This window comes from Mirounga leonina, unplaced genomic scaffold (assembly GCF_011800145.1).
Source record: "Mirounga leonina isolate KUSES-001 unplaced genomic scaffold, KU_Mleo_1.0 Mir_153, whole genome shotgun sequence".
In the NCBI taxonomy this organism is placed as follows: Eukaryota; Metazoa; Chordata; class Mammalia; order Carnivora; family Phocidae; genus Mirounga; species Mirounga leonina.
Genome location: NW_023270387.1, coordinates 16,107,057 through 16,126,498, shown reverse-complemented (window position 1 = coordinate 16,126,498; position 19,442 = coordinate 16,107,057). Strand labels below are relative to the sequence as shown.

General features: G+C 39.6%; 1 protein-coding gene across 4 annotated transcripts in view; it reads right to left on the bottom strand.

Annotated features, from left to right (window-relative positions):
* Positions 1-19,442, bottom strand: part of ARHGEF12 (Rho guanine nucleotide exchange factor 12) — a 145,807-nt gene that overhangs the window by 28,436 nt on the left and 97,929 nt on the right. For 3 of the 4 annotated variants that reach the window (XM_035009149.1, XM_035009147.1, XM_035009150.1), the window contains 11 exons: positions 19,087-19,161; positions 16,728-16,820; positions 14,779-14,889; positions 14,395-14,493; positions 8,734-8,776; positions 8,320-8,425; positions 7,773-7,910; positions 7,255-7,287; positions 6,806-6,920; positions 6,001-6,106; positions 4,383-4,595 (listed from right to left, as the gene is read on the bottom strand). In XM_035009149.1, the coding sequence (XP_034865040.1) occupies positions 4,383-4,595; positions 6,001-6,106; positions 6,806-6,920; positions 7,255-7,287; positions 7,773-7,910; positions 8,320-8,425; positions 8,734-8,776; positions 14,395-14,493; positions 14,779-14,889; positions 16,728-16,820; positions 19,087-19,161 (1,132 nt within the window). The remainder of the gene's footprint in view (positions 1-4,382; positions 4,596-6,000; positions 6,107-6,805; positions 6,921-7,254; positions 7,288-7,772; positions 7,911-8,319; positions 8,426-8,733; positions 8,777-14,394; positions 14,494-14,778; positions 14,890-16,727; positions 16,821-19,086; positions 19,162-19,442) is intronic. The other variant, XM_035009148.1, reaches the window with a different exon arrangement.

Genomic DNA, 19,442 nt, shown 5'->3' with positions numbered 1-19,442 from the left:
CTTTCCCCCCATTTCTTCCCAGTGTGTAATAATATTATTACTAGTTGGGTTAATGCTTATTACCTAAGTTTAAATGATAGAATTATATCTATACTTGTTCCATCAAGGAGTTAGTACCTTAACTCTCTTCTATATCAAATTAGGTATTTAGTATCCCTATCCTTCCCTTTAATTGTATTTCTTTCCTTCTACCTTTCATTCTTTCAACTACATTTTTACTTGTGTCATTAGGAGGACTTTTTACATTTCCATGATCTGTGGCCACAACTAAATATTCTCTGCCTTGCCTATTTGGTTGATTCTAAAAGTCTGAAAACCCAGAGTGCTTACCTCACTTTGCCAATCTACATACTGTCATACACAAAATACAACATATAATGTATTACATACACATATTATTCCTGCCAGGTTAGGAGGTATGTTAGGATTATGTTTCCTTTTCTGCTGGTCCAATGATGCAACTCCTGGGTCACTTGAAATAGAATGTTCATTCCATCAAGGTCATATACTCCATCAGTTACTTCAAGTTTTATTTTGTTTTACATTTCTTCCTTTCCTCTACTTCCCCATGTCCCCCTTTCCCTCCTTCCTTCTCTCTCTCCTTCCTTCCTTGTATGGTGGCCACAGCTGGAGCCTGGGTAGTCTCCAATGGCATATTTTGTTTCACATTTAAATCATGACTTAACTTTCTTGAACAACTTCGTTTATCTTAGCATTTCTAAACGACTTTATTGCTGTCAAAGCACTTATCATTTTATTAAGTCTCAGATTTCTTCATTTGCTACATCATACTACCAACCGCTTAAAATCTCCCTTTTTCTTATCCCCTAGTCCTTGCGTTCCAATCTGGGGCAGCTGCTCCCTCGGCCTGTGACCTAACTATCGTCCGAGACCTGCCTGCCCTTCACCACTTCCCTGGTATGTTTCCACTACTTCCTGGACCCCGTAACATTTTCTTCCTTCATTTTTCTCTCATTTTACGGGAGTGTGTATCTACAAATCATGTTCAAGGAAAGGGCACATTTCAGTTAACATTTGAATCCTGGCATATCTGAAAATGTCTTTGTATCTTCCTTCATTTCTGATGGGAAATTTGGATGGACATAGAATTCTAAGTTCGATAATTTTCTTTTAGTAAGTTGCAAGGCCTTGCTCCCTTGTATTCTAGCCCCTGGTGTGATTATGAGAAATGTAAGGCAGCGTAATTCCCATTTTCCTTCCCTTCAAAGCTTTCGGGGCTCTCTTTTGGTGCATGGAAATTTCCAGAGACATTCTAGGTATGGCTCTTGTTCTTATTATTGTTATTACTATTGTTATTATTCATAGTAGGTGGTTCCCAGTCAACTCTTTCTGTCTTAAGACAAGTCATCTTCCCTCTAAGATGGTTTCTTCTATCATTTCTCCAACTGCCTCTCCTCCATCTCCTCTGCTGATGTTTCGTCAAAGAGACAGACGTTGGCAGACATCGGACCTCTCAAGTGGCTCGCTACGTAATTCTTGTCTCTCCGATTTCTCTCTCTCGACATTTCTGATATATGTTCTCAAATATTTCCTTGACTTTATTTTTAGGGACCGTTTTTTTTTTAACTCTTGGCAGCTGTGGTGGTTTGAAAATATGTGCACAAATTCTTTGCTACTCCTCTCTCCCTTCAGGGGTGGAGCCTAATTCCTCCCTGCTTGAGTGTGAGCTAGATTTAGGGGCTGGCTTCTAACTTGCTGACATGACAATGTGCGTCCACAGAGACTAAGTCATTAAAGGTATGGGGGCTCCTTTCTTGCTCTCTCTTTTGGATCACATTGGGGGAAGTTGGCTACCACGTCATGGAACATTCAAGTAGTTCTATGGAGAAGCCCATACAGTGGGAAGCCAAGGCCTCCTGCAAGGAGCTAAGCCCCCCTGCTACCAGCTACCTGCATGAACGCAGAAGCACATCTCTGGCCCCAGCTAAGCTTTCGGATGACTGACTGACACCTTGACCGCAACCACAGGAGAGACAGAATTGCCCAGCTAAGCTGCTCTCATGTTCTTCACCCACCAAAAACGTGACATAATACGTGTTTTTTGTGTTAAGCTATGAAGTTTTGAGGTAGTTTATCACAAAGCAGTTGATAACAAATACAGTAGTTATTGTATTATATGTAATAGTTATATTAAATCATTTTTTTGGGTCTCTGAATGCTCTTTTATTCATAGCATTATTCTTGTTTTATAGATATAATAATTTTTAAAATTTCCCCAAGTATACTATCTAATTTAGAGGTATTTTTTTCTAAGTTCTTGTCTTTTACCTAAATTACTGTTTTCTGCTAGGGGCAGTTTTTCTGTTTATTTTTATTCTCTTTTGTATGTCATTAGTAAGTTTGGCATTATGTATTATCTTAGGTCTTGATTCTAACAAGCAAATTTTGCCAAGAGTGAGTAATACTATTCATATCTGCATATGCAAGACTGGGTAGCTGCTCCGGCTCTCTCTTTGCAGCTATATGAAGTAGGTCCATTTCAGTTGGGAGCTCTCTGGGCAGGGTGAGAGTTTGGCATGTTTACTGTCAGGCTTCAGGCCCCCAAATGTTAGAACTCCAGGGCACTGATACCACGGAGGACTTACCTTTCATTCAACTCTCTAAAAGAGAGCACACTCATTTTCTTCGGGTACATAAATGACGGACGGCTCATATTCTACCATGCAAGGATCAGGAACTGCTGACATCATTGTTTTGATTACAGACCTTCAATTAATTCATTATTTCCAGCTTTACTTCTTACTCATGCACTCCACAAGACATGCCAACTCAGAGCCCAAAGTCTCTCCAGGGTTCTAATGGGCCGACTGGCTTCCACCTGGGATGGGACTCCTTGAACAAGTTATGGACTCCGGCTTCCTCTAGGTTGTTTTATCCTTCCAACCATGCTTGTCCACTTTTAATCTCCCCCAGATTTGTTGAAATCTCTTGCTTGTTGATAACATCTTCTCCTCCTCTACTTCCTTTCTCTTCGTGTTTTTTATTTAGTTGCTATTGGGTTACTTATCTGCCATGTTTTTAAGTTCAATGAGAGCTGGGAGCCATGAATTCATGCATGTACTCAACCCAACATCTTCAGAATTCCATATAAGACAAAACCTCCAGATTGTTCTATAACTATCACCCTCCTTCTTTGTCTTAAATCCACGCCCCCCCCCACCACCCCGTTCTGCTACAGCCCTCTCAAATAGAGATGGATGTTTCCAACAGACACTGTGTACTTCAGGGTGGAGATGAGATAGATACCCTTGTTCCTCAATACTACTTTTAGACCGTATCTTGCCTTCTTATAAAAATCCCTTGCTGCACTGAGATTCTCACTTCTAGGTATTATCACATGCTCTCCCCCTCCTCGTGACAATCATCTAGCAATACTGAACCTTCAGCTGCTGGCTCATAGTTCTCCTCTCCCTGCTAGTATCACATGAGGTGACCTCAAAATTTGGGGATGTTAAGGTATTCCAACTCCTGACTTCTTGGTTCCTTACTTTCTTTATCTCTAGTAGCTTCCCCTGGGCCACTTCAGTGACCACTCCCACAGCTTTATCCTTGACCGTGTCATACCAGAAATTGGACTGCTTCCAAAATCACTAATACAGATAGGCATTCCCTTCTCCAAATAAAATCACTGATTCTCCCAGCTCACTTGCTTAAGAAACCCATTAAAACAAGTATGAAGAAATATGGTAAGAAGCTCTTCTCTCAATGATCTATAATTACTACACATCTTTCTCTACTCTTCAAGTCCCCTTGCCCTTCTCGCTAAGCCTTCTCTCTCTGCTGATAACCTTGCCCTTCACACACACTCTGCCTCTCATCTCCGCTCTCCTTCTCAAAACTTTGTCCTATTAGTTATATACAGTTTACCACCTGCTTCTTCAACCTCTTCCTCTCAATGGGCTTCCCTTTAGTATTAGAAAAAAAAAAAACTTTAGTAACTCAGATTTTTTAAAAAGTCTTTCAGACTACCCCCCCACATCTGCCTCTAGCTACTGACTAAGTCCCCCCAACACTCCTTTTCTCTTCCATTACTGGATTTGGCACAATTTGAATTTTTACTTATGTGACTATCTCCCCATGAGACTTAGCGGCGCAGGGCAAGAATCTCCGTATAATTATTGTGTGCTAACATCTGATACAAAGCTAATGCATGACAGAGAGCTCAGTCAGTATTTCTGAGTGGATGAAAACTCAAAATTATCATTCAGCATGGATTTATCACTGGTTACAGAACATTAAAATGTTAAAATTAAATTAAATTGGGATTCTTGATTAGAAAAATATGCCACCTTGTTTGTTACTTAGTGTGACTGTTGTAAAATCTTGATACTTAGTTAAGTCGCACTGCAACATTAGCTCACCTGTATCATTCTCTTTCCCTCCTTCCTGGGAAGGAGCGGCTCCTGATGCCACAGAGGACATGGAATTGGCTGGCAGGTATCCGACATCTGTTCCTTCACCTGCTGACCCACTCTGGCGCACCTTAGCAGGATCCTGAGGCTCAGGACTTACAGAAGAGGGTGCGGGTAAGTGCTTTGGGTGGCGCTGTTTCTGTAGCTCCATGGCTCTGCCAACTGAACAGAAAGCAAGTGTTAACAGTTTGTGTTGCAAAAAAGCTTAAAAAGAAAAAAAAAAAAAAGATGATGTTAAAGGATCTAAAAAAATGTCTGGAACATGGTGGGCCCTAGGAAAATATGGATTATTGCAGAGCGAGGAATAGATAGATAGGAAGAAAAGGAAGAAAGGAGGGAGAGAGAAAGAGAGAGAACAAAAGGAAGGAAGGAAGGAAAAGAAAGGCAAGAGGAAGAAAGAGAGAGGGAAAGAAAGAGAGGAAGGTGGGAAAGGTGGAGGAGGGCTGGAGAGAAGAGAGGAGTAGGTGGAAGACGATGGCGAGAGACAGGAGGGAGAAAAGGAGATGAGAGCAATGGTGGGGGCGGGAATGCTGAGAGACAGAGGCACACAGAACTGCACTCACTTGTGAGAGTGAGGATGAAGCCTGTTAGCTCTGTGAGCTCGTGGTAAGCCCCCCCCACCGCCCCCCTCCCCAACACCTGCAGATTCATCAGCACAACGTGCCTCAGAGACTATGGAGATTGCTCGAAGCCTGCTCACGAGCCCTGTTCATGTCGGGAACCACAAGAGGTGAAACCCACTCACATCATCATTGCCCACATTGCCGCACACCCTCATGCAGCTCTGGACATCCCTGATCCTAAAATTCTTCCTTCCCTCATTCCTAAATCCTTCTTCTACATGCCTTGGAACTCATGGTCAGAATCTGAGATACTCCATTCTCCTCAACCTCTTCTCTAAGAATTTCCTTCATCTTCTCAGTGTTTCTCAACAAGAGGAACTACCGGTATCTGACTGAGAATTCCTCACGGTGCAGAACATCCATGTCACTGTACCACAATACCACCCTCACTCCAACCTGGCCAGTATTTTCAAACGTGGTCCTGCCCAGTCGAAGACCACAACGTGACCTGATTTCCCTCCCTGAGGTACCACCCTCCCTAATTCTCCCCGATCAGCAGGCTGATCACTCTCCATTAGACCTGACGGTGGAGGGAGGTCAGGAAATAAAGCACAATGGAGAGGCGGAGAAATTGCAGAAGTACGGAGAGCGAGTAATATGTATATAGAAAGATGAAACAAAGAATGGTGGAGAAATCCATGCACGTTTTGTTTTTTTAATTTAACAAATAGAAGTTGAATGCAAACAAAATCAGATTAGGTAAGTAAATTATGTTATGGACAACTGCTAAGATGCTGCCATTCAAGAAGATGTTTAAGATAATCATAGAGCCCACATGGGGGTAGTTAGTTCAGAAATAACCTTGAACATAAACAAGGCACAATGGAAGCTCAGTGGGACCATTTCAAGAACACCTTTCTCCAGCAATTCATTCTAGCTAACTGAGCCTCCGAAGGGAAGACGGCAGGGGCTGGTGAGAACGTCGCTTTTCCAGCTTAACATACTTGCACTGTTGTCATGACGGCTTGGTCTCCTTGGGGGTCCCAGGATGCTGGGGAATCCTCTGCGCTTCCCTTTTTCTTCGCCTTCTCGATCTTTCTTCATACTCTGCTAGAGTTGAGGGGCAATCAGAGAGGTAAAAGATACATAACAGAGTAGATTTCTTTTGTGGCTTTCAAACACACAAATGCAGTTCTAACGGGCAGCTGGAAGAACTGGTTAAACGGGAGTGAAGGACACTCACACACAGCACTTGGTAGAGGTCGGCACGTGGTACCGCACACACATCAAACTCAAGACGTCTTTTCAACCCCTTTAGAGCTGGTAATTTTGGAAAACCAAGAAGTAGTTTTATAACACATCTACTGGGAGCTTGTTCCAAGCAGTTCATTCGTCCGTTGAACGAGTACTTAATAAGCTCTTAATGGGTGAGGGTATTGTGCTAAAAGCTGGGGACACGATGAAGGGGGCCCTTGCCCTCACAGAACTCCACAGCCTCACAAAAAGTAAAGGGATACATCTGTAATGACAAACTGTGACAGGTGCCATACAAGGAGAGGCCAAGGCCGTGACAGGGTTGGGACAGCGCTCTGTATAAAGTGCCATCTGCACTCTTCACACCGTCTCACCATTACTTCACATGCCTGGATTTCCTGCTGGATTTCTGAGTTCCTTGAGAACAGGGGCCGTATCGCACACCTCTCAGCATGCCTCGCACTAGCCCACGGAAACAGGAAGGACGAAGGAGAAGAGCACTGCAGCCCGGGTCAAGGAGCACAGAGACCTGAACACTTTAGTATCCAGTCTCACCTTGATCTTTGGGAGGAATCCAATCCGACCCCGCTTGTGCTCCAAACTTCGAGGTTCTTTCACTTTTACCCCCAAGTGCTTCATGTACATAAGGATAACATACTGCATTGTTGAGCTAGAGGAAAAGGACGAAATCAAGTAAGAATCCTGAAAAGGGAGGGTGGACAGAAAGAAGCTATCGAATGGCTTCAAAAACCCCAAAGCTGGAATCCTCAGAATTCATTCACCAAGTAAAAACTAAGGAAGTGTCTGTTCATTGCAAATAGAACAGGATTCTCCTCAAGACACTAGAATATCAGTCAAATAAAATCGAGGCCACCAGAGGGAGATCGTCCGAATTCCGAAGTTAAAAGAAAGAAATCCTAATTTCAGACCAACAGGAGAAAAGATAGTTGTTGTTGTTTTTTTTTTCATAAAATTCTAGGGGCGAAAAAACCCAGTTATATTACCTCTTATCTTCTTCTACAGCCTGAGCAGTCATCCTAAAAATAAAAATATTTCAAAATTAAATAAGTTGCTATTAGATACCCAAAACAACAGAATAGCACCGGATGCTTTGGGCCATCCTCAGTCTCTGTCACCTGGCATAAAATACCAGAAGAACTCACACCACCCAAGGGACTATAGGCTTTTCTCACTCATGTCATCAACTGTCAATGTTCTCTGGCCTGAAATAGTTTCAAAGCCTATGAACTGAAACCACTGAAAGTGCTCAACCTGTTTCTGATCAGTTGGAAATTTTATAGTTACTCGTTTTACCAATACACAGAAAAAGAAACACAAGAACTTTTCTAAAACACCAGCAAAAATTAAAACATTAAAATCCCCCTATATAGCTCCACATACACAATCTGACACCCCTTCTAAATTTGCTCAAAGTGTGCTTTAAGCATAATGAGCACCTCAGGAGAGAGGGCATGAGCACCTCAGGAGAGAGGGCATGTCCACATATACTTCTGTTACTTACAACACTTCTTCAATTTTGGCAATGATCTGTTCCGCACATGCCCGTTCCTTCTCCAAAGTTACCCGGTCCTTGTCTCGCTCTGCATCGAGTTTAGTCAGTTCGCTTTCAGCCAAGGTCAGCCCCATGCTACGCTTCTGCCTAAAGGGAACAGAACAAACTTCCTAAGGTAGCCTACAGAAGAATGATCTCTCTCTGGAGATGCTTTATCAGAGCTTCCATAGCTAGCAAAGGCAAAATGTCACAGTTTTCTATTTTGGGGCCCCTGTCACCTAGGACACCAGAGAAAAAGAATTCTAGAGGCGATCACTCAACAGAACACGCATCCTGAAAGAGCACACTTAGCCTAGCAGAGCAGTGAGCTCAAATCCTGAAAGCCTACGGAATGGGGACTAGGGACTCAGCACCACAACAACTCTTTGACTCCAAGGGTCCATTTATGTTTTAATCACATTGATAAAGACTACATGCTAGGTGTGTAACCTTTTCCTACCCAAAAAAAGGTTAATTCAGAATGACCATATCAACTTATATCACCCACCAAGCTTACCGAAAATCTTCCAAGTGCCTCTGAACTTCTGGGTGGACTCTTTCCTGCATAGTTTGGATATAGTGGCGGTGCAGATCCTCGGGTATAAGCTCAGGTCTTCTTTTTTCTGCATAAAGAAAAGCCAAGGAGTTATGTGATTTAAAGGTATATTCTGTGCATTACAACTGGCAACATATCGATGTTATTTGGTGCGAACTTGCAGTAGGACAAAGACAAGGTCTTCAATGCATTTTATGTATTTTACCTCACAATGCAGATTTCATATACTATCCTTTAAATGTATTACAGATTCTCTTTCCGTTGTGATTCAGATGCCCTACTGGTCACCACATGACCGATAAAACCTTTAGAGATGAGCTGAGCTACAACTCTACAGAGATATAATTCTCCAGGATACTGACGCGCCACACTTACCTAGATCTACTGATATTTCATCAGGCACAGAAACTTTCAGGTGCTGAAACAAAAATGCAAACAGAAAGTCAAACACCACTAAGGACTTTCCAAGATGTATATGTAAGTACTTGTATAAAGTGAAGAGATGCAACTTGGATAGCTATTTTTACAATCACATTCAGGTATAAGCTCACTTATCCCATCCAAATGTCACAGCTCTGGAAGGTCCCACTGTTTAAACTTGAAAATAAGCCCTTTCCCCAAGGATCATGCTATACGGAAAATATCTATAGTCACTGGTTAATATACTTAGTTTTACATCATTTGAATCAATACGGCTAAAACTTAAACTGTGTGTATATTTTATGAAAAACTTGGTCATATATAACCATGACTTTTTTTTTTGCTGTATTTGAGACTACTGACCACATTGCCAGTAATTTCCTATGTAAAGTTAAAGAACCCTCACAACATTCACGCCCCAGTGAGGAGGTACTGGATGTCAATGTTGAGGCTTTGGAGTATTAAATCGCCAATAACCTTCTGCAGTTTTTACTGTTGAGCCAACTAAGGTAACTGAGTCATAATTAACTTCTACTTAGCTAGGATTTTCCCCATAATAACTGTAGTTTCTGGTCCCATTACCACATAGCTGTGTTTTCTCTCTCATCAATCTGGGAAATGACTTAGGGAGAAAACTTATTTTACATTTAGAGAAATAATCTTAACTACTTTGTGCTTACTTTGTATTGTATACCTACTTAAGTCATCTGCTTCCAGAATTTAAACAATTCTTATTAGATCTAAAGCTTTATATTAGAAAATAAGTCATCGCTGAAAATTACGAGATCTCTAATATTTGTCTGAAGAACAGTGAAATAGATGTCAAAGCTTTCTCTTTAACTGAAGTTGCCACACAGTAGCTCAAATCAAGTGTCCTAGAAGTATTGCTAGCCCAAATGCAAAAAAGGATTTACATGCTCGTTTCTGTATTATTGGAAACAAGTATCACCTGTGGTATAAAAGAATAATTAGCAAATAAATCTATCAGGGTTCTCACACTTTAATGTTGATAAATTTAATACAGATCATGAGCAGCAAAATAAAGATCTGACTTAGCTTGGAGCTCTTAAGAAATGTGAAATTAACTCCTGGGGATTTACCTGAAGTAAATGAAAACACTAATTCTAAAAAATATCTGCACCCCTATGTTTATTGCAGCATTATTTACAGTAGCCAAGATACAGAAGCAACCTAAGTGTCCCATCAATAGATGAATGAATAAAGAAGATGTGGTAGATACACATAATGGAATATCACTTGGCCATAAAAAACAATGACATCCAGCCATTCACAACAACATGGATGGACCAAGTGGGTATTACGCTAAGGAAAAATGGTCCAGCCAGAGAAGACAAATAGCATATGATTTCACTTATATGTGGAATCTAAAAACTAAAAGCAATGAAGCAATGAGCAAACAAACAAAAAGAACAGAAATGGACTCATCAATACAGAGTAAACTGATGGCTGCTAGAGGGTAAATGGGGTGGAAGATAGGTGAAATGAGTGGTGGGGATTAAGAGGTACAAATGTGCAATTACAAAATAAATAAGTCACAAAGTACAACATCCATTCATGATAAAAACCCTCCACAAGGCAGGTCTAGAGGGAACATATCTCAACATAATAAAGGCCATATTTGAAAAACCCACAGCTAACATGTGACTCAATGGGGAAAAACTGAGAGCTTTCCCCCTAAGGTCAAGAACAGGACAGGGATGTCCACTCTCACCACTTCTATTCAACACAGTACTGCAGTCCTAGCCACAGCAAGCAGACAACAAAAAAAAATAAGGGCATCCAGATTGGTTAGGAAGAAGTAAAACTTTCACTATTTGCAGATGACATGATATACTATATACAGAAAACCCAAAGATGCCACCAAAAACTGCTAGAACTGATAAATGAATTCAGTAAAGTCTCAGGACACAAAATCAACTTATTTGTATCGTATACCTACTTAAGTCATCTACTTAATGTGTTGCATTTCCATATGCTAATAATGAAACCGCAGAAAGAGAAATTAAGAAAACAATCCCATTTACAATTGCACCACAAATAATAAGATACCTAGGAATAAACCTAACCAAAGAGGTGAAAGACCTGTACTCTGAAAACTAATAAAAGAAACTGAAGATGATACAAAGAAATGGAAAGACATTCCACGTTCAAAAATTAGAAGAACAAATATTGCTAAAATGTGTATACTACCCAAAGCAAAGTACACATTCAACGCAATCCCAATCAAAATACCAACAGCATTTTTCACAGAACTAGAACAAACCAATCCTAAAATTTGTATGGAACCGCAAAAGACCCTGAATAGCCAAAGCAATCTTGAAAAAGAAAAGCAAAGCTGCAGGCATCACAATTCCGGACTTCAAGTTATATTACAAAGCTGTAGTGATCAAAACAATACGGTACCGACACATAAACAGACACACAGATCAATGGAACAGAACAGAAAATCCAAAAATAAAGCCACAACTATATGGTCAACCAATTTTTGACAAAGCAGGAAGAATATCCAATGGGAAAAGGACTCTTTAAGAAATGGTATTGAGAAAACTGGATAGCAGCATGCAAAAAATGAAACTGGACCGCTTTCTTACACCATACACAAAAATTCAAACCATTTTAAAGATCTAAATGTGAGACCTGAAGCCATAAAAATACTCTAATAGAACAAAAGCAGTAACTTCTTTGACATTGGCTGTGGCAACCTTTTTCTAGATATGTTTCTGGAGGCAAGGGAAACAAAAGCAAAAATAAACTACTGGGACTACATCAAAATAAAAAGCTTCTGCACAGCGAAGAAAATAACAAAACTTAAAGGCAACCTATGGAATGGGAAAAGATATTTGCAAGTGACATACCTGATAAAGGGTTAGTATCCAAAATATGAAAGAACTTATAAAACTCAACACCCAAAAAACAAATAATCTAATTTGAAAACGGGTAGAAGACATGAACAGACATTTCTCCAAAGAAGACATACAGATGGCCAACAAACACATGAAAAGAAGCTCATCATCACTTACCATCAAGGAAATGCAAATTAAAACCACAATGAGATATCACCTCACACCTGTCAGAATGGCTAAAATCAACAACACAAGAAACAAAAGGTGTTGGCAAGGATGTGAAGAAAAAGGAACCCTCGTGCACTGTTGGTGGGAATGCAAACTGGAGCAGCCACTCTGGAAAACAGTATGGAAGTTCCTTAAAAAGTTAAAAATAGAACTCCCCTACAATCCAGCAGTCGCACTACTGGGTATTTACCCAAAGAATACAAAAACACTCATTCAAAGGCATACATGCACCCCTATTTTTATAGCAGCGTTATGTACAATAGCCAAGATATGGAAGCAGCCCAAGTGTCCATTGATTGATGAATGGATAAAGAAGATGGTGCCTAGGGCGCCTGGGTGGCTCAGTCGTTAAGCGGCTGCCTTCGGCTCAGGTCATGATCCCAGGGTCCTGGGATCGAGCCCCACATGGGGCTCCCTGCTCGGCGGGAAGCCTGCTTCTCCCTCTCCCACTGCCCCTGCTTGTGTTCCTGCTCTCACTGTGTCTCTCTCTGTCAAATAAATAAATAAAATCTTAAAAAAAAAAAAAAGAAGATGGTGCCTAGACAGACAATGGAAATTATTCAACCATAAAAAAGAATGAAATCTTGCCATTTACAATGACATGGATGGAGTTACAGAGTATAATGCTAAGTGAAATAAGTCAGTCAGAGAAAGACAAATACCATATGATTTCACTCATAAAACAAATAAGCAAAGGGAAAAAAAGAGAGAGAGACAAACCAAGAAACAGACTCTTAATTAAAGAGAACAAACTGAGGGTTACCAGAGGGAGTGGGGTGGCAGTTGGGTTACACAAGAGATGGGGATGGGATTAAGGAGGGCACTTGTGGTTATGAACCCTGGGTGATAGATGGAATTGTTGAATCACTATACTATACACTTGAAACTAATATAATACCATATATTAATGAACTGGAATTAAAATAAAAGCTTAAAAGAAAAACAAATAAGTCAGTCATGGTGATGAGAAGTATAGCACAGGAAATACAGTCAATAATACTGTAATAACTTTCTATAGTGACAGATGATAACTACGCTTTTCATGGTGAGCATTATATAATGTATGTAATTGTTGAATTACTATGTTGTACACCTGAAACTAATACAATACCAAATGTCAACGGTACTTCAATTTTCAAGAAAGGAATATAAAATTCAAATATATTTCAATACACTGTCATTTTTTCATGGAAGTAAATTATCTTAACAAGTATAACATATAATATTTTAAACAATGGCAGTATTATCAGAACCCTAATGAATTCACTCAATAAATATCTGAGTGATCAGTCTGTACCATGATCTATTCAGTGTTGGAGAAAGAGCAACAAACAGAGCAAAAATATCCGCCCTCAGGGGATCTGTACATTCCAGAAGAGCAGGGACAGAGACAAAATAAATAAATAAAAGTTCTATGGACAAAAATAACACAGGAAAGGTGACAGAAAGGGAAGGGGGTAAAATCTCATGTAGGTTGGTCAGGGATGGCCTCCCTGAGAAGGTAAGTGTATCCCACCACGTGGAGGTGTGTAGGCAACTGTGTAAAGGAAAACAACAAAAACGGGGCAAGAGCTGGAGGGAGGAGTGGAGCCAAAATGTTTCTGTGTCTTTCTGTTTTAAATAAACTCACAATGTTTGCTTGCTCATGTGAACCATTCAGCAGAAAACAAAAAATTGGTGATGCTGGAGGGAAGGATGACAACTGGCCGGATCCCGCTGTTCATCAGGCAGAAGGAAATACAAGGTGAACAGGGAAGAGTAAGCCTTGGAGAAAAGAAGGCAAGCTCTCTGTGGCCTCAGGAGAAAGGCCAGAGCGTAGAGGATGGTGAAGGTAGGGGATATATGTGGTAGAAGTTCTTCTGCAGATACTTCAAATTTCTCACAGAAACTGCAAGGTCCTCCACTGAGAAAGGACAGGAAAGGAAGCGATGAGGTTTCGGGAGAGGGAAAGTGGGCAACAGTCATCAAAGAGCAGTGAAACCGTGGAAGGCCCGGGGAGCGGCCGCACGATTACCCAGGAAGCATTAAGGGTTGTGACTTACCCTAGGGAAAGGCTAAGAATAATAAAACTCATTAGTTTAAAAACCTTATAAAGATTTCTACTGGTAAAATAAAACACTATTATCATTTATGTAAGATGTTTCCTACCACTTTTTAGTTAAACTTGTGCCTCTGAACTTCAAAGAGGCCAACCAGAGTTCATTATGCAAGTATTATCCTTTGGATCCTAATACATATGTATTATATCATTTGTGTTCTCTTTTGTACTCTCTTAATTATGCACACAGATAAACCCCAATATATATACGTACCCCCTAACACCTACTGTGAGAATTCATAGCCTACAACTCATTTAGAAATGAGAAAAGCAATGGTCAAGAGTAATCAGTAACTGAGATACAGTACAAACGTCCGAAAGTCCAAAACAGTAAAGCCCAAAACCAGGGGAAGGAAGACTGGAAGTAGGAGTCCAATAACTCAATGTACTACAGCAAAGATTATATAATATTAATTGGTAACTTACTGCAGATCGATCCAGGAAGAACTGATGAAACTCAAGGAAGACACGACGAGTCTCCTTGGAATTGGTCTGCTTATACAGGTCTGAATAGAGATAACAAAGCTGTAGTAGAGGAAGAAATGGAAAAGAGAGAAAAAGGGCGCAATCATGAAAAATGTCACCTGCTAGATCTTCACCAAGAGGAAAGTTTCCAGCAAGTAGGCCACTACGAGCAATGTCATCATTATCGTGCAACCAAGCTTTTTAAAAAATAATTTAATTTCTTTTTAACTATCTTACGTATCTATCCTGGTATGTTTAGAAACTCATCTTGCAGAAGTGAGAGGTTTTATAGTGTAAGAATCAGTGTAGGAACTCTGAGCTGGCTGAACAGTCAAAATACGTTACCAGCGTCGCGGGGTCAAACTGTGAGACCACGTGGTGTAAGAAAACAGCCAGGTGAGCAGGGCGAGATTTCAGCAGTTCGATGCTCTGGAAACAGCTGCACTGCCCATTGATCTAGAAGAGGAAGTACCAACACATCAAGAACTCCACCACACAGGTGCAAAATGTAAGGTAAGCTCAGTTAAACACAACTATCCAAATTTCACTTTGACCTACCCTAAAAAAGTTCAAAATTTTAAAAATTCCATGGGAATGTATTAGCATACAGGCTTATGGAATCTCTTCCCCTGAAAATTAATAACCTCATAGAAACAGGTTGGAAGAAAGACTACCTTAGGAGAACGCAAGTTTAGAAGATGATGATTGAGGAGCTCAGATGTCTACATATCAGGACGCAAAAAACAGCATTAACAACATTTCTAAAAATGAAATAGGAAGTGTTCTGCCTATTAATGAAATAGCTGTCTTTCTTTTCTTTTGAGCTAATGCAGAAATGGTGGTATGAAAATGGAGATACATAATTTTAAGCAAGATGACTCTGTGAAGAACTCTATGCTCCCTAACTACACCGAGCACAGGAAACTACTAGTTAAACCTAAAGTAACCTCGAATCACAATTTCCATTTAATTTCTCACATCTCTAAATAAATTAGAGAAGAAAGTTAATCTAAACAAATAATACCAATTCTTCACAATCTCTTTCAGAAAATACAAAAAGAGGGAACACGTCTCAAAGTCATTTTAAGTGGCCAGCATTAGGGGCGCCAGGGTGGTTCAGATGGTTAAGTGTCTGACTCTTGATTTCAGCTCAAGTCATGATCTCAGGGTCAAGGGATCGAGCCCAGCGTCAGGCCCCGTGCACAGGGGGTGGGGTGGGGTGGGGGAGTCTGCTTGGGATTCTCTCTCTCCCTCTTTCTGTGACCCTCCCCCTGCTCTCTCTCTTTTTCTAAATAAATAAATGAAATCTTTAAAAAAAGGGCATTACCCAAATATCAAAAACAAAGACAGTATAAAAAAAGAAAATGACAAACCAACATCCCCCTTAAAAACCGATGTAAACATCATCAGCAAAATAATAGCAAATTGAATCTGACAATTTATACAAAGGAAGATACGTTATGACCAACTGTGGTTTATCCCAGGAATGCAAAGCTGGTTCAACATGCTATTATCAATCAATGTAATTTACCATGTTAAGAGACTAAGTTAAAAAAAAAAAACAAACCCACATGATCATCTCAATCATTCCACAAAATTCAACATCCAGTCATGATGAAAATTCTCAGCAACCAGAGATAGAAGTAAACTTCCATAACCTAATAAAAAGTACCTACAAAATACCTATCATTAACATCTTACTTAATGATGAAAGACTAAATATCTTTCTCTCCAAGGTCAGAAATAAGGCAAGAATGTCCTGTCTCACCACTCCAATTCAATCTCACAGTGGAAGTCCTAACCAGTGCAATAAAGAACAAGAAATAAAAGATAAACAGATTGGAAACAAGTAAGTAAACAAGGAAATAAATACGGTTGTCTATGTAGAAAATCCCAAAAAGTTATTTTAAAAAGCCCGTAGAATTAGTGAATTTATTAGCAAGACCATGGGATACAAGGACAGGAATCAAGCCAGTCATATTCCTATACACCATCAATAAACAATTGGAATTTTAAATCAAAAGAATATATATTTACAATTACACTCCCCTCTCCCAAAATGAAGTACTTAAGTGTAAATCCATCACTCCTTATCACCTTTAAAAGCAAAGTCATTTCTACTGGTCAAAGTTAAAATAAAAATCCAAACAATTAAACAATTAATCTTAGTTCTAAGACACGGCCTTAAATCTTTACAAACAGAATTTCAATCTCCAAAAAGCATTCATTTTCACAAAAAAAATCAAACATGTTGAAGAATTAATAATTTGTGTTTTAGAAAAAAATGTCGTCACCTGTTCATGTTCAGTACCGAAATCATCATCCTCTGCTCCAATAATATGAGGTGCTATACGGGGAGAGGGACTCCCGATGAGTGACTGAGTATCCTAGAGAAAAGGAACAGAAAAATTATCTGTTGGTCAAATCAGAGAAAGAATGAAGCCAAATCATCAAAAAGAAATGGTTCACTAAAACTGATTCCTTTTTAATTATTTTCCTTTAAGTGCTTTATTTTCAAAGAAGTGATTCTCAAATTTTCAAGGCAATGAATCACTTTAGCAAAGAAAACCACAACAGTATCGACCGTTTCTTGGAGAGAAAAAAAAAAAACAAAACATTTCCTCTGGAAATAATTAACACCTTTTGCTCACTACACTCTTGGATATCTGATTCTAATCACTCTGTGTGTACTCCATTCATTTCATATAAACCTTGTCACAGGCAGAAAGTTGGCTTACGTAAATAATTACAATTCTAAAGAGACAATAAGAAAAGTGAATGAAGACCACAGGACAAAGGAAAAACGAGAGTAGAAATGATAAGACGAAGTGAGGAGAGAGGTTAATACAAAGACTTCTATTAACATCGCATAATTGAAAGCTGTCCCTGAACCCTGTTTTTTCATTTTCAATTCATTTTCATAAGTGCATAATACAGGGTTTTTCAACCCTGGCACTGTTGACATTTGGGGCCAGATAATTCTTTGTTGTGGGGGCTGTCCTGTGCATTGTACGATGTTGAGCAGCATCCTGGGCCTCTACCCACCCACTACATGCCAGCAGCAGCCTCCCAGTCATGACAATCAAAAATGTTTCCATACACTGCCAAATGTTCCCTGAGGGACAAAATCACTCCTGGTTGAAAATCGCTGGCATAATGCAACAAAATTTTCAAGTAATCACACAAAATTAAAATCATTTTGTATAGAAACAAAGAACCAAAATTGCAAACATAAATTGTAGGTTGGCAGAGCTCCCTCCCATGCAATAATAGTTCATCCATTTGTCAGCTCACTTACAAAGTTGGATTTAGCATGAAAAAGGCAGTGTAAGGGCATTAATGTATAATGTAAAAAATATGGGATGGTTGAAGATCACAAATACTAAAATCTAAGGCCATGCAGTATGAAGAGAAATACAAATTTGGGAAGATCTAGGGAAAGAATGAGTTCGGCTCAAACCTGACAGCAGCTGAACATGCAAGATGTGGGGCTGAGCAAGGAGAGCGGGGCTATCCTGATTTGGGGGTCGTGTGTATAGGAGTCCGAGCCGAAGCTATGCACATGGATCCAGTTATAAACAAAATACTCTGTAGCTGTTGTCTCCCCTCCTTAGGTGTGATGCAGATCTCTGTACCTGCATCTTCTAAACTCGATTCTGCCTTTCTTACTCCTTGTTTTTTGAACGCCAAGGCTGTAGTCATTTTTTAAAAATATGGTAAAACAAGGGAAATGTGTTTAGAGTGGTTGTCAGACAACTTCTGATTTTATAGCTGTTTCAGTGTCTCTGATTTTTCAGTAGTCCTTATGTTGCTAATAATTGATGGGTCACAATATGCTGTTAAATCTTTTACTATAAAACTTGATACAAATCTAATTAAAAAACAAAATCAGAATGCTAAAAAGTATTCACTTAAGAATATGCAAAATCCAGCAATTCCACTTCTGAATAAATACCCAAAAGAACTAAAAGAAAGAACCTAACAGATATCTGTATTTCCATGGTCATAGTGGCATTATTCACAATAGCCAAAAGGTGGAGACAACCCAAGTGTTCACTGACAGATGAGAGGATAAGCAAAACGTGGTCTATACATACAATGGCTTATTATTCAGCCTTAAAAAGGAAGGAAATTCTGACACCTGCTACGACACGGGTGAACCTTGAGGACATGATGCTAAGTGAAATAAGCCAGTCACAAAAGGACAAACTCATATGATGCTTCTCATATAAGGTCCCCAAAGTAGTTACATTCAGAGGAAAATGGTGGTTGCCCAGTGCTGAGGGTAGTGGGGAGGCAGTGTCGAATGGGTACTGAGTTTGAGCTGGAGAAGAGGAAAGACGGATACGGGGAAGGCTGTGCAACAGTGACAATACAACTTAATGACAATGAACTGTATACATAAACTTATTAAAATGGTAAATTTTATGTTATGTGTATTTTACTACAATAAGCGAAATAACATTAAACCACCTATTAATGTCAACCAACCACCGTGGAGTAGCTCTCCATTTATCAAATCTTTATTAGTAATTTTAAACTTTTTCTCTCCCAACCCGCACGCCCACCCCCAATCCACAAATATGAGGTGTGTCTGTCTCTGTAGAAGGAAAGCTAAAGAAAGCACGACCATGTTGTGGATTTCATACTCACAGTGTCCTGAGTCACTTCACTTTTCTCTGGGTTTTCCTCTAGATAAATCCTCTCTTTCACGGCACTCTTGGGACTCTTAAAAAAAAAAAAAAAAGACATTCAGTTCATTTCAATAGGCTCACCAAAAAAAGGATAAGGAAAAACAGGGTGAAAAAATAAGGTTCTGAATTTCACATTTGTATTTGAAACCTTACTAAATATCTTTCCATATAATACCTGGCTGTACTATTTGTTTTCCTGACTTTGACAATACACTTATTCTCAGCTGTTTTAGTTTTTTTTTTTTTTTAAGATTTTATTATTTATTTATTTGAGACAGAGAGAATGAGAGAGAGAGAGAGCATGAGAGGGAGGAG